This window comes from Zonotrichia leucophrys, chromosome 3, assembly GCF_028769735.1.
Source record: "Zonotrichia leucophrys gambelii isolate GWCS_2022_RI chromosome 3, RI_Zleu_2.0, whole genome shotgun sequence".
Classification (NCBI taxonomy): Eukaryota; Metazoa; Chordata; class Aves; order Passeriformes; family Passerellidae; genus Zonotrichia; species Zonotrichia leucophrys.
In genome coordinates, this window is record NC_088172.1 from 7,147,553 (window position 1) to 7,162,758 (window position 15,206).

At 35.5% G+C, this 15,206-nt stretch overlaps 1 protein-coding gene across 6 annotated transcripts in view; it reads right to left on the minus strand.

Annotated features, from left to right (window-relative positions):
• Window positions 1-15,206, minus strand: part of KHDRBS2 (KH RNA binding domain containing, signal transduction associated 2) — a 343,516-nt gene that overhangs the window by 20,555 nt on the left and 307,755 nt on the right. For 4 of the 6 annotated variants that reach the window (XR_010439490.1, XR_010439491.1, XR_010439492.1 and 1 more), the window contains exons 9-10: window positions 11,588-11,761; window positions 9,597-9,648 (exon numbers count right to left, since the gene is read on the minus strand). Coding sequence is in view for 1 of the 6 variants with exons in the window: in XM_064707310.1 (XP_064563380.1) it covers window positions 11,664-11,761 (98 nt within the window). In the remaining 5 variants the exon portion in view is untranslated. Of the gene's footprint in view, window positions 1-4,172; window positions 4,320-9,596; window positions 9,649-10,686; window positions 11,762-15,206 lie in introns of those variants that run through there. The other 2 variants (XR_010439489.1, XM_064707310.1) reach the window with 2 other exon arrangements.

Here is a 15,206-nt window from a genome sequence, read left to right on the forward strand (position 1 = left end):
GTTTTTGGTTTTTTGGTTTTTTTTTTCATAGTTCTTTAGATTCCACATCTAAATTCTTAATTTTTATACTGCTACAAATGTATCAGGTGCTGCCTCAATACCTTTTCTGTACCTGCAATCACTTACTTGAGATGAAGGCTCATAGTCCCTGCACAGTAGTATGAGTGTGCTTTTGGCAATGTAATATAAAAAGGAGGTTTGTGGGGGTGAATTTTATGAACATCAACACTCATTATGCAGATATTAAAGCAGAGTCATTATATTCTTCCAGAGTAAATTAATTCTCAGTGCTGGTATGGATGAGAATGGGAACTTGTAAAAACAAGTTCAGTTGCAGTTGCGTTTCATTTCTTGATAATATTAACAAAATCAGGCCTATGAAAGACTAATTAAATAAGTTCTTATTAGAATAAATGAATTGGCAGAAAATTTAAAGATTTAGGCCAGAGAGGGAGGAATTTTTAAAACACATTAGTTTCTTTCTTCAGCGAGTCAACATCCAGAGAGTGTTTTAGAGCATCTGGCTTAGGTACTCTGAATTATTTCCTGTATGCAAAGATCACATGGAATGTGTAGGTACTTTAGTTACCTGTAGCAGCAAAAGTAGTTATTTGAAGCTAGGTAATGAATGCGCTCTGTATTTCCCCAAGTGTTACACCAAGGTAATTTCACATAGAAGGAAAAAATTCTGATCAGCCGAGTAGGGGAATGTAGACATCTTTCTACAGCTTCTACCAAGTTTATTGAGTCGGCAAACAAGAACTTTGTGGGTGTCTCATGATATTATCCAAAACAAACAGATTTTCATGAAAGAATCAGAAAATAATTTTTGGGTCACTCAGGGGAATTCCTTAGATCCCAAGGAAGTCTATGATATAGGAAACCTCAACTTGCAAATTGTGTATACCTTTTCATAAACTTGGAAACATTTTTCTTTGATGAAAAGTATTAGGTGGATATAAACATCAGGCTTACAAAATGAACAGTTAAAGTAAGCCAAGCACTGTGAAGTTAGTTAACTATCAGTTACAGGTCAGTGAAACCCAAATTCAGGTCTTGTCATGTATAGATTTGATGTAGTCAGTGTCTGAGTCAAATTTTGTTAGATTGTTGTTTTTTTTTTTGTTTCAACCATTGAGTTTAAAATGGCTGAGTTTTTTTTTTTATTCTGCTTGATTTCATTCCTAAGAAAGATCACTGAAAGAAGAGCTTTTCAATATTTGTTTTATCCTCATTATTCAGTGTGTTTTTTCCTTTATTAAATGTCTGAACAGTTCAAAACTTTAATTTTTCTTGAAAAAATTATGACTTTTGCAGTTGGCTTTCTGTGTCATTTGTGGTAATAGTACCTCATAAATGTAACTAATTGTTTATTATGTTCCTGAGTTAAAATAAAATATTCAACACTGTTACATTGTCTGCAAAAGCCAAGGCTTGCACCTAACCTCAACCAGCACTTTACAGTCAGGCACAGCTGATGATGACACTTGTAACTGGTGAAAATCAGATCCAAAAAGTCTTTGAAAGAATTCAAGACTACAAAACCCACAACAATAGCAGGCTTTTACTTTGAGCAATTTGTCCACCCTCACAAAAAATTGCTGATAGAGATGCTGAAAGACAATATAATCCATTCCTCTGTTTTAGCCAAACTCAGCTGTTTTCCATTAAACACTCTCCAAATCACTGGGAATATCTGCCAGTGGTTCTGTGGCTAAGAGCCAATTTAGGCACTCAGCCCTTATACATTTCCACAGATATCAACTTGTATTTTAGGCAAGACTGCAATTAAAAATATGAGCACTGGGAAAATAAATCTGAGATAGGATCATTCTGGTGTTGTCTAATTTGCTACTACATACAGAGCTTTTGCTTGTTCTACATATTTCTCCTGACCTCTTCACCATGCACCCCAAACATTTTTTTCTAGGTCTGACAGAAAAAAAATATTATTTTTCTGAACTGTTTAGCATTTTGACCAAAATCCTTGGGTTAAGCACATACCCACCTTGGAAAATTTACCATCTTGAAAATTCATCATCTTGAAGAGGACACAGTGGTATTTACAGAACATCTTAAAGGTAGATAATATGGCCAGCCTTGCCAAAAGTATATTTACAAGAAAAATGGAGGCATGGCAAATTATAGCTTGTTCTGTACTCTATCTGTGAGAGCTATGAATAAGAATGATTCATTGAAGTAAGTCCAGATGAAGAATCTGGTTTAAAGTGTTATTATACCAAAAAACTGTTTGCTTTCTAGATCCTTAAATATATTCTTAGGGTTATTTTTGGTTGACTATGTATTAGAAAATCAGGTGCCTTATTTCCATTACTTTAGCTAAGCAGACTTCAAAGTAGAAAAACCCAAACGAACTACTCCAAATCTAAAATTATCCCTAAACTGGTATAAAATAAAACTTCTGTTATTTCTAAAACTGTCAGCATGACAAACTTTAAAAATATGTAGGTTTTTAGGATCCAGTCCAATGTGCTCAGTGCTATGGGGAGGACATTGGGTATTACCAAGTGTCTCAAGCCCTTATCAGTGTTTCGAGATGTCCTTCTTGTTTATCAAAGACAAACAGCATGAGAAACTTACCATGGCAACAGGTGATACAGCTATAGAAAAATAGGGGTTATAAAGGAAATTGATAAAGATAATAATAATAGGATTCTTCAGTGTAAATCTGGTACATGTAGGATCTCTATACACACACATTCTGCTGTGGCTTCATCCAATTGCCTGCTAAAGTCCAGCAGGCACCAAGTGATGACAGCACAACGGCACTGTGGACAAGGGAGTTCAGTTCTCAAAACAAATCCCAGCTCAGAATGTATCCCGTGCTTCATTTTCAGATGCAGCTTCTTCCCCTCACCTGCTGCTCTGCCAATTGCCCTTTATTACATCACTTTGACCTGTTGAGTGACCTTAGCCAAATCATGCAGCTTCACTGTTTTTCTAATTTTCCATTATAAGGCACAGATTGAAATAAATACCTGCTGCCTTTAGTAAGTATTTTGACTTCAGTGCAACAATTTTCTTTTAAGCTCTGTAGGTGCTATTTCAGCTTTTAAGGACTATGCAGCATTATTGGGATGCCCACAGCTCTTTCAAATGAGCACAAGGTTCCCTAAAGCGTGTACCCCACATGGCTTCACAGCCTAATGGGCAACCCACTTTTGCCTTAGATCTGCAATCAAGTTCAGTGATACAAAAAGTAATGTGCCTCCTTCAGAAATTTGATAGTTGTCATGAAAATAAAGTGGTGACTACCATGAACAGATGAACTGGATTGCCAAGTTGAGATTTGAGCCAGCAGCAGTGCCAAGCAAGTACCTTCAACTAAATATTTTTCCTACATGTGGGAAAATTGGTTATGATGACATGAAAAGTAAAATCTTGATATGGTACTGTATCTAAAGTACTCTTCCTGGATCAAAGTTATTTCACACTGATGCTAAGCAGGACATGGGCTGGAATAATACAGTCCAGTCCTTCACAGCTAAGTGTTCTGTTTGAATTTAATTAAATTATAAAACTGAATACAGATCACATTCTGAATTTCATCTTCCCTTTTCAGTCCTTGATGTCAGCAGGGATTTTTAGTATATGAAACCTGAGTAAGATCTGCAGGATTAAATTCTCCATCAGAAAGCTACTTTGCTTAACAGCAGGAATTCAATGGAATACAACATTCCTGTCAGTTGTTTGTATCTTTACATCATGAATTCTAAACCAGATATTAAAAAGGCATTAAATACTCAAAATACCATACAGAATAATAAAAAGAAACCTATCAGTTTTAAATATTCAGAGAATGCCACACTAAATTCCTGTATTATTAGCAAATAGCAGCATTTCATTTGAATGACAGTGTCCTTGATTATCTTTTCAGCTAAAATTGGTATATGAAACATTATATTCTTCTGGGAAGAAGAGAAAAAAAAGTGAAAAAAATAAATGAAAAAGAAAGACGCTGCATTGGCAAGACCTTTTCACTGAATTTTGCCACTGGTTGTACAGGATTGTTATAAGGTTCAGGAAGATATACAGAGAATTATTAGCTGAGCAATGAATGTGGAGTTAAAAGTGAATACAGTAAACCATGATACAAAATATCTGCACAGGTTTTTCTGTGTGCTGTGCAGAAGTAAAGAAAGCAAGCCCACCCAAATGCTGAGTCCCAGATGAGCAGCTCAGCAGTCTGCACCTCTGCCTTGCTGGTGGTGACACAGTGTGAAGGGCAGGGGCATGGAACAGAAGTATCCACTGCTTTCCTCTGAGTGAGCCATCCATCATGAGCTGATGCATCCAGCCTGGCAACAACAGCGCCAAACAAGATAGAAACAGCTATTCTCACACTGTATAATAATACTGTACAACAAGAAACTATTCCTCCATTAAATCAATAAAGTACAGCAGCCACAGAAATAAACAAGAAACATCGTTTTCATAATTAATTCTACTCTTATCAGGGTAATGAAGCATTTCTATTTTCCTTGTACATCCAAATGTTGTGAAAAGATTTTAGAAAGTTCTCTTTGTTTCCACATAGCAGCTTGAAAAGTTCTTAGGGCACATGCAGATGATCGACTGCACATCTTTTTCTTTCATATTTATCATTTTAATATGTGAATAATGACCTATACCATTACAGCATGGGTGTGATCTTCTTCCAATAAACCTTCCTTCTGATTTACATATTTGAAATATGTCTGCAATTGCATTTTCAACAAATCTTGCTCTTCTCTGGTAAAGCATACTAAGTTTCAAAATCAACTCAATTATTCTAGGAAAGGAGGCATTTATGTCTTTCCAGAACTACACAACACAGCCTTTTAAAAAGATTTATATAAGAAAAAAAACCTTTGAAACAGTGACATGTTTTTAGTAGAAGTTTAGAAATCTGTATTTCTTATGCTTAAGTTGACAAAAATTGCTTCTCTTTGAGAATGAAGACTTTGCTCCAGATATGCACAATTAAGAGATATACTTCAATATGTTCTGCCAAGATGTAATAAAAATAACTTAGTCCACCAGAGACTGTGAAAGGACAGAAAATCTTTCCTGTATTCATATTGGCAGGCACAGTTCATCTTCAGATTCCATGGTTTCAGAACATAAATACTGTACACAATGTCTCCACAAAAAGATGCCAGCATTCTCAGGAGCAAAGCTCATAAATTGTCTAATAGCTATGTAGATTAGCAAATCTTTCAGTAGGAATCATCTTCCCTAATGTTTCAAATGAATGTTAGCATCTGACTGCCAGGACCAGAAGCAAAACCAATTGAAGGAAAAGGAAAGGCTTAATGATTTCAGAGCTTTCTGAAGGGTTCCAATGATAAACAGTAATGACTAGAAAAATTTAATTAGCTAAGAACAGGGTGGATGATGATGATCATCTCTGCAGCCATAACTGGTTTGAGAAAGTTACCTGTGTGCCTGTTCTATCTCAGCAGACCAGTACAGGAAAATGGAAAATGTGACACTTTTTCTGATAACTCTTGGGTTTCAATAACTGACAGAAGTCACAGAGTGCATCTGAGTTTTTAATGGAGGACAAAAAATTTCAGAAGACATTAGCATTATTTTTCCATTCAATATTCAAATATTTTTCAGTTTTTCCTGTGATTTTACTTGTTAATTTGGGTTCTTTTTGTACTTTGATTAATCTGCTGACAACAGAGGATGACAGGAAATAATAACAAATATCATCTTTATTCTTTGGACATTAAGTACAGCCAACCTTTCAAATTACAGACTTTCTTTTTGTGTAAAACCTTTGTAATTTGTAAGTGAAATAGTTTTTTTTTTTAATCCTACCTTGAAAAAAAATGGATCTACAAATCAACTCAGTCCTCCTGATCCCTAAAAATCCATAGATTCTGATATAGGGATAAATTGGTTCTCTGTCACTTAGGATTCATTTATAACCTATTCTGTGATTCTGAATTTATGAATATTTTCCCCAAACTGCCTTATCTTCTTGCAGTCTTGAGCCATTTATTGAAGTTCCACAACATTATAGAAGAATTCAGGTAATGCTTATTAAAAAAGCCAAACCTGTTTTCTTCAACATCTTTGCTAAGAAGTTGTTAGCAAACAGATTGTTTAAAGAGATTATAATCTTGTTTAGATCTGGTATTTCTTTCACAAAAGAAATTACAGAAGACAACAGGAGAACAATTTTCTGCCAAAATATGTAGCTATTTAAGAAAATTTAGGTAGAGTTTCTCAGTTGCCCTTTCCTTTTACACAGTATTTTTCCATAAACAAAAGGAAATTTACCAGTTAGCTTTACAGATTATGAGTTATCTCTAGGAAGGCTGCATGAAGAACACTGATATCCAGTGCTGTCCCAACTTAACCTTTATACAGTCTTGACTTGTTTCTGCATGTTAATGCAATATAATATGGAAAATGTTCTAGGGCTTCCTTTCCTTAATGGATCACAGGCTTCTTTCAGTCAATGTCAAAGATTTTTTCACTCCAATGTTTAGCTAATTTGATGATTCTCCTTTACCTCCATTTATAATTTTGTAGCTGCAATATTTGAATCTTGCAAGACTTTGGACTTCTTAGAAAGACAGTTCACAAAACAACACTGTTACTGTCAAACATGAAGGAAATACGTCACTATTGTAGACCAAATAGGTTTTTATTTGAACACAATACATTGGTTACTTGTTCTTGATTTCAACCTTCAAATAATAATCCTGGATGGTATTTCATGAGGACTACCATAAATCCATATTATCAGGATGAAATAATAAGCCTTTCAACGGGTGCACTCATATATGTTAATTATCCTGATCCTAATGGTAACTTGGTTGCTTTACTCAGTTCCTGATATGCAGCTCAGTAGCTCAGTCCTGGCCGTGGTTTGGCAGCTCCCTGGCAATGCAGACACAGCCCCTTCCATCCTGCCGTGCTCGCTCACGAGGTCTGCACATCCACCTCCTCAGAGCTACCACAGACACAGGGATGTGCTCCTCAAGCCCCCTCTCCCCATCACTGACATCAGTGTTAGGCAGTTTGGAAGTCAGCACGTGCCTAAATAAAGTGGAGTAACTGTGGCTGGGCTATGGGAAGGGCGTAGAGTAAAGGGGTAGAGATCACTTGGCTTTATGGCTGTAGCTCTGTCACTCTGAATGGAGGTTGAAAACCTCATTAAGCTACAGAAACATTGCCAATATCCTCTGTGGTAAGGTCAGATACACAGAGCTTCCTGAGGGTCTTCATTTATTCATATGAAGATTTAAGATCTTTGTTTAAACACTGTAAAATAAGCCAAATAGGAAAGAGTTATATGGTGCTACTTAATTTTCTAATAAAAGTTGCTGCTCTAGAAATACCTATTTTTTCCAGTTAGAATGGCTCTTGAATACATGCGACAAGGCTGCTAAACAAAACAGAATTTGTTGATTTAACTACTAAAGAAGTGCAAAAAACCCATATAGCACTACTGTCTTCTACAGACCAAACTGTTCCACATATGAGGACAACACAGACAAACAAAAAAATCTCAGAAATATTTGAACAAAAATTTTGCATTTTTAACTTCCCTTTCCCGGTGTTTTTCAATTATTTATTTTGGTATTTTACATTGCTTTCTTCTTTGTATTATGAACAAAACTAAACTAATTGGTAGGTGAGTTAAGCCAGACAAAATGTTTGGTTGGTGACAAGTGTCTTGGAGTGATCTGTAGCATGAGTGAAATTATATTTTTCTCGTGGTGCACATAAGTTTTCAGGACCTCAGAATTGTGGTTGACCTGATGGTGGATGTGTGGAATGTGTCACAGCTTTTCATGGAAGACCTGAAGACAGCTGTAATTAGAATACTCAGACTCTCTTGTTACTCTCCAAAAAATTAATAAATTTTATGTTTTTCTTAAGGCAAGTTTTTCTGATTAACTGCAAGACTTTTTTAGAAACAGTCGTGAAATATACTTTTAGTTAGCACTGAACAGCACATGCAGTCTTGGGTAATTTTTCACACTGTTTTCCTGAAAATCAATAGAAAAAATGTTTGCATAAACAGTTGCTTGCTTGCACTGACTTAACCTACTTTTTCAAAATAATTCTTATGTAAGAGTATTTCACAATGCATCATTTTACTGACATTTTCTGCCATTTTTTAAATTTAGACAAGTAATGGCTACAAAGCAGCCTTGGAGACAGGAATATTAAAGGACACTGCTCTGCTATAAAGCTTTATTTATTGAAGTCCATCCTCAAGGAGTTCACAGTAGTTACCCTCACATAAAATGTGATGCACAACTGAGAAATTAATTCTGTCTACTTTGCCCTGGATCTCACTTACATCAGGTAAGACCTGCTCACAGCTTTGTGTTATTAATCATTTCAGCAAGGCATAGAAGAATTTCCTGGAATAGTTATATAATATAATCTATAATACATAATAATCTATAATCACAGTTATACCAGCATAAAACTATTTATAGCAATGGAAAGTATTTTCTTTTCTGTAGAGATATATACTGACCAAAGCAAATTAGTGTAATTACATGCAAGGGGGGTAGATGGAAGATTTTCCTACAGTGGTACACTCACACTGATGAGACTGTAATATGGAGACAAACCTTAATGCCATACTATATCACTTTGGTCTGCAGGGTGGTTGTAGCACATCAATAAAAACAATTTATAAAGATCTTGAGGCAACTCTTTGGAGAGGAAAATTAAACCCTTTATATCTTGTTATACAATAGAACTTGTGGTTTGTAAGTAACTGTTGAATACCACCAAACCTGGAAAATGTTACATCATCCAGACCACAGTCATGGGAAAAGATGCCAGAGTAATAAATGTGTCTAGGATTGTGTATTTGTGTGATCTTATGTTGTTAAGAATGATGGCAAGAATTTGTACTTTTTGTATTGTGATTAGATTCACACTTCTGAGTCCATGGACAAAGTTTTAACTCAGCTGAATTTTTTTTTGTTTCCAGCAATGACATTTGTCTTCAGTCAAAAATCTCAAATATAAACTGAAGTCTATTCAAGAACCTTTATGTTTAAGGGTATATAACAGAGAAATGTAAGTAATGCCTCCATTCATGCCATTGCATAATAATACCTAAATGTCCCTGCCATTCTAAAGAATAAAACAGAAAAACCAAGCATAAGAATAAATAACAAACTTCCTGTCTCTATACAGATACAATTTTCATAGGAAGAAATGTAAAGTATTTTCAGAAGCAAAGACAATCCAGCATTGCATTTTTCTTTGCTATGTGACAAGCCAAAATGTAGGCATGCTTTTAATAAACAGAAGCTCCTGTTTTTAGCAAAAGCAGTTAAAAAGTACACCATCTTAATATTTACCACTAAAAGGCTAGACATGACAGGACTTTTTTTTATTGGAATGAAGAGTATCATAACACACATGTAAATGTTTTGATTGCCATTATACCATGATCACTATGCTGATACACAGAGAAAAATTGCTGGAAAGACATTTTTTTTTAATAACTGTAGCTGAATACATTTTTGTGTGTTAGTAAAAAACAAATGCAGAGATAAAACAGGAAACAGGAAAACCCCCTGAGATGCAGCAGAGCTTACCTGACCACCTCCCAGCAGATCTGCTGCTTAGCTCTCCAGTGCCTGTGAGTCCCTGAAATAGTGAGACAGAATAAACTCAATGTAACCATCATGTAGCCTACTAAATTCACTTTAACACTTCAAAGGACAAAACATACTCATCATAAACTATTCAAACAGAGCTAGCATGCAACTCCAGCTGCAAGAGATTTTGTTCACAAACTGAACAGCAATCGGCCTGTACTTTAGTCGCATCAAAAAAGTAAACCAATCACATTGACAAAAAGCCACTGTAAACAAAAAGACTGTACTGAAAGGATTAACAGTTTTGGCATCCCTACCATCAAGTCTTCTGTTCTTTTTTTTTTTTTTTCTTCATCAAAATTTAGGTTATATATTTGTTGTTAGCAAGAGTTGCATTACTATTATTGTTAATTTTAGTTCTGTTTATTACCTTGAGGGTTATATATTGTAGAATAATTTTGTTGTCACTAGTTAATGTTAATTAGTTGTTTTAATAGCCTATATACCTATTTGTTATCTTTTGGTAGAGGTTTACTTTTTTAACTATCAGTAACTTAATAACTGAGAATATTTTACATTACTGTTGCATACTCAAAATTACAGAGTTACTATTAGTGTTACCTGTTTAACGTTTAGTCATCCTTTGAGTCCTGCGACATATTTCCTTAACAATCATCAGCCATCAAGTCTGATAGTCTCAAAAGAAATATCAGCCCTCTAAACTGCCTTCAAGGGCGGTGATATTTAGCACTGAAAATTACAAATAAAGTTTTTGAAGTTGAGTACCAACAGCTGGGCAGTGACACTGATGATTTGTTTATCAAGACAAATTGTTATATACTACGAAAAATGCAGTCAACGCACTCTTCTGAGTGAAAACAAATAGGTGAATCTATGCAATGCTTACATGTTGAATGGGATATTTAATGTGCGGGGAAACTCAAAGGTTGAAGAACTAGCATTTAGACAGTCTAACAGTGGTAAGTGGTATTCTTACCTCTTTAAACTCCATTACATTCTCACGAGAGACATGCTAATACAAACAAGTCAATCAGAGTTTGTGTTTAGCAAGATCAAGCTTAAAGGATAGTTTAAAATCCATTTATTGTTCTAAAGCATTTTTTTCCATTAACATGTTATACATTAGTGGATACTAACCATGATTCATGTAACAGTTTAGTTTGTTAACTTTTATATTATTTAACAACCAGAAGTTATTAATACAACTTTTAAAGTCTTACACAAAAAATCTTAAAACAGGCTTGGGTTCATTTTTGTAATTTTTATATAAAAACATTTTAGGCATCTCTTGAAAAAGAAATAAAGCAGGCATTTAAAGCTAGAAAACAAGTAATTCCAAATTTAGTTTGTTACAAAAGGTTTCAGCTTTATTGACAAATTATGGCAAACATATTTGACAAAATTATGGTTTCCTATTTAGAGAAGCTTACACATGGAACTTTAAGTGATTTTTTTTAACAAATACAGGTTAAAACACTGAACAACTTCAGTTAGCTACATACATACAGTAGCTGCTTGTTTTCAACCCCATTAAAACAGCATTTAAAATTAAATTTACAAACTTAATATCGAGCATCTTAATCTAAACTAACATATATTAAAAAAGACAGGTTAAAACATCTTATCTACAGCTTGATTATTGTCTGGCTAAAAAAAAAAAATCATATTACAGTCTTTCAGCAACCCTAAACAGAAACTCAGCCTTAACTAGTATGTAGAGAGACTCAAGAGCTGTAACAGTGTCATGCTTTTTAGTTACACACAGCAATGAATACAACCAACAGAACATCATCTTTGAATAGTTTATAGACAATGTTTGCCAAAGGTTTTTTGTCTCTGTTTTTTTTAAGTCCGTGTTATAAAATAATACTAATGCCAATGTCACGCCAATGTTATCGGAAATACAAGTAGTACATAGGATAATAATGAGCAGTAATTCCTAGGATAGAAAAGAAATGGACTATTACTTGTCTTGTTGCTGTTTATGTGGAGACCACAGGCTATTAATTGTCTTTGAGATGAGGTCACAGATGAGGAGGACCTTCAATATCTACCATAGGGGTGTTCCCTGTATCCCCCTCTGGCTGACCTTGGAGGTGGTGCCTTTAGGCTGGAACGGGTCGTGGCCCATTCTTCTTGTGCTAAAAACAGAAGAGAAAAACAAGTTTTGTAAATATCTAAAATTGAAAGAACAAAGGGATGCCACTGCTAATGGCTATCAAAATTCTTGAGGGCTCTGGCTGAAAGCTTTAGAAAACGAAATGAGGATGGTGTTATCCACTTCTTTATCCTCCCACAAAAAAACTTACAGAAAACTAACCTACTTCTTTACACAGGAAACCTGTCTATTTTAGGAAGAAAAAAAAAAACTTACTCCTTCACTTTCAACAGAGAATGAATAACTACTGTGTTGGCGGTACAGTCAGCTCTGGAAAAATCACTGCATCAGTCTGCCAGTTCAGAATTTATTTGATGTTTTGAGTCTCTAGTATTTAAGTTAAAGCTGAAATTTGAACAGCATTTAATGCAGTTCAAATTCAGTTGGTATGGTAACAAGATGAGGAGTTGAATCATGAAAAGATAAGAAAGATATGTTTGATTTTTAACTTCCATTTGAGACCGAAAGAAAGAAAATAATGGAAGAAAAATGTGTAGAAGTGAAGCTACAGGAGATTTTACTTTGCAGTATCTTTAGAACACTTCTACAAATCTTCTTATTCCTACCTGACATGATATTTCTGGAATTTAACCCTCGCAAAATCACAATTAGTAAACTCCCTACAGTCCTGGTCCAGCAGTTGAACCCAAAACTTGAATTATCTCCTAAATCAGCCAGTGAGTCACCAAATGATTTCTGGTTTTGTCTTCCACTGACTTCAACTGATCACATTTAGAATGACTAAAATGGAAATGCACAAGCCACAGTGTATCATATCATGCCAGAGTGCAGCATTGCTGGTACCTGTTTTTTGCTAATGACTGCTGACCACTGGCCACTAAGAACATAAATAGCTGTCATAAGGCAAAAAAACCTAAATGGTTAAATCAGGTATCAGATATTTCTTTTGCAAAAACATGTGGCTATGAGAAATGAAAATAGAAAACATAAAAACCTTGTTAAAATTCTGAAAGTTATTTCTTCTCTGCAAGATGTCTTCTCTGCAACTACTCTTCATTATGTCATTGCCTTGAGGTATGAGGGGAGCAGCAGCTGTAGAGCTAAAGTGAGTTCAGGCTAGCATGAATGGAGTGGGCACCTCTGGAAAGGATCTGATAGCAGTTGATCTTGCTATGGAACAAGAAACACTCCTACTGTGATTTTTTGGTGCACTCCATTTATTTTCTTTCTCTTTGAGTTCTTCAGGATGTTCCCTTTTTGAAAATCAGGGGTTTTATGGTCACATGAAACCAAAGTTTGCTGTGGAAAGCTACTGCCTAGAGGGTTGAAGAAGTGGCAGCCAATATGATATGGTTCTAAATCCTCAGGTCTCTCATTCCTACAGGGAATAAGTTTCTGTATAGTGACTTCAAAAATCTTGCCTCTACAGTATGTATCATTAGACCCTTTAAAAATGGCATTTTGCTGTAAATTTTTTCCAGCTTCAGTTACCGTTTGCTGAAGTGTTACTACATTTGCAGAGAGGCCTTGGGGACAAGAATGATTATATGAAAAAGAAAAGCTTCATTTATGTAAATGAAAATGACTGAAGTAGTAAAAATATTCAGTAAATGTACAACACAAAGACAAGCCAATTTCTGGTTCCTTTTTAGTCCCCTTACCATTGTCCAGATTGAAGTACCTTCATCTAAAGGTGAAATGTACAGTCCTTTTGGTAGTATTCATGCAGTAAAAAATAACTTTATATTAAAAACTGGAGGAAACTGCTTTTCCTTGACTATTCTTAAAGCAAATTGCTCCTGTGACTGTACCAGCTTCTGATGTGGAACAAAAAATGTATCATAATTTGTGGTACAAGCCTATTATGCTCTTTTTTTCATTAACATGCTAGACCTATTTCCTTGATTTCAAGCTTTAACACCATCACTGAAATAAGAAGTGATACTTGACAGCTAACAGCTCCTATTGATATTACATGATAGACCCTACTGTGTTAACAGGTGAATCCATAGATTCACAGATCAGATGTGGAAGTTCTTTGACTGGAAAACTCTGGTGTCTGCCACACATGCAGCAGTAAAGGATTATATATTTACTGTGGAGAAAACAAGATGATAGGGAGCAGCACTATCAAGAGTCTCTGAACCACACTGTGCCAGTACATTGCTAGATGCAGCCACACCAAAACAGAAATGGGATTGCTAGTGGTTTCCTCCTAGACGGGTTTTTAGTGAACAACAATATACCTGCATGCTAGTCATTACAGCTTTGCTGACATGAAAGCTGCTCTTTCAAGTCTTCCTTCCAGAACTCCAAGGTAATCTTTTTCATTCAGCACCAAGGGAAGAAGGGAGCTCCTGAGAATGGAAATCTCTATCTTTGGAAACAATCTTAAAAGGCTAGAGTCCTATCGACTACCTCAGCAGTCACACAGAGATTTAGGTAGCTCCTTGGGTAGCAGAAAGGTTGAAAGTTTGATTACCAGGCTGAGCTTCACTGTGAGAACAGGAGAAAAGTGAGTGAGCCTGGTCTTTCTCTGAAAGACTGTGCCGAAAGAGGAAGGAAAGAGAGCCTGGACATATTTCATCTTTAGAAAGTGACATGTCAATGAAATGGAAACTGAGAGACATTTCAGGTGAAGAGCAGGTAATAGATGTAGCTTTGGAAAGAAAAACGTAATTGGGAGAACTGAGATTCTGCCCGAGAGCTGAAAAAAGTTGCAGGGTTGTTGTGTTCTAATGCTGATTCCTTTTCCTTTTTTCTCATTCCTGGGAGGAAAAAACCTGTGGAGCCTGACCTTCCTTTTCCCTTGGTGACATCCAGACTTTCATCCAGTCTTTCTGTTCTAGCAGACCACACTCATTCCCTGTCCTTTTCACTTCTGACTGTCTCCAGTGCTATCAGGGGTCAGACTATGGTTAAAAAGAAATCCACACAAGCAGCTTAGTAACTAAGGGCAGACGGTTCAGTTTTTTCAGGAATTTGGTGTTATTGGCAACTTTGCCATTCTTATTTAAGGTGAAATATTTAATGCTTTGCTTTCAGAAACTAAAAATATAAGTTATTGTAGCATGATGGAAACTGAAGAGAGTTTATGGGTGAGGAATCTGAGAGTGCTTGGGCTGAAGAATTGCTTTGGATGTGATAGTGTCATAGCTACTTTGCTAAGAAATGTGAAGACAAGGGCACAGCCCTTTTAATTACACTGCATATGTCTTCCAAACTGCTACATGCTCCTGTGAATTGGTATTTGAAGCTCACCTTTAGGATATAAAATTAATTCTTATTATCACAGGCAATCAGCACCCTTGGTTTATGCCTGATTGAATTTGCTGGTTAGTGTTTTTGCACTGCTTTTTACGGTTCAGATGGACTCTTATTTACTTTACTGTGTTCATTGAGTTATAGAAATGATCCCAGTATTTATTACAAACATTACTGATACATTACTTGAGGGTGTCTTTAAA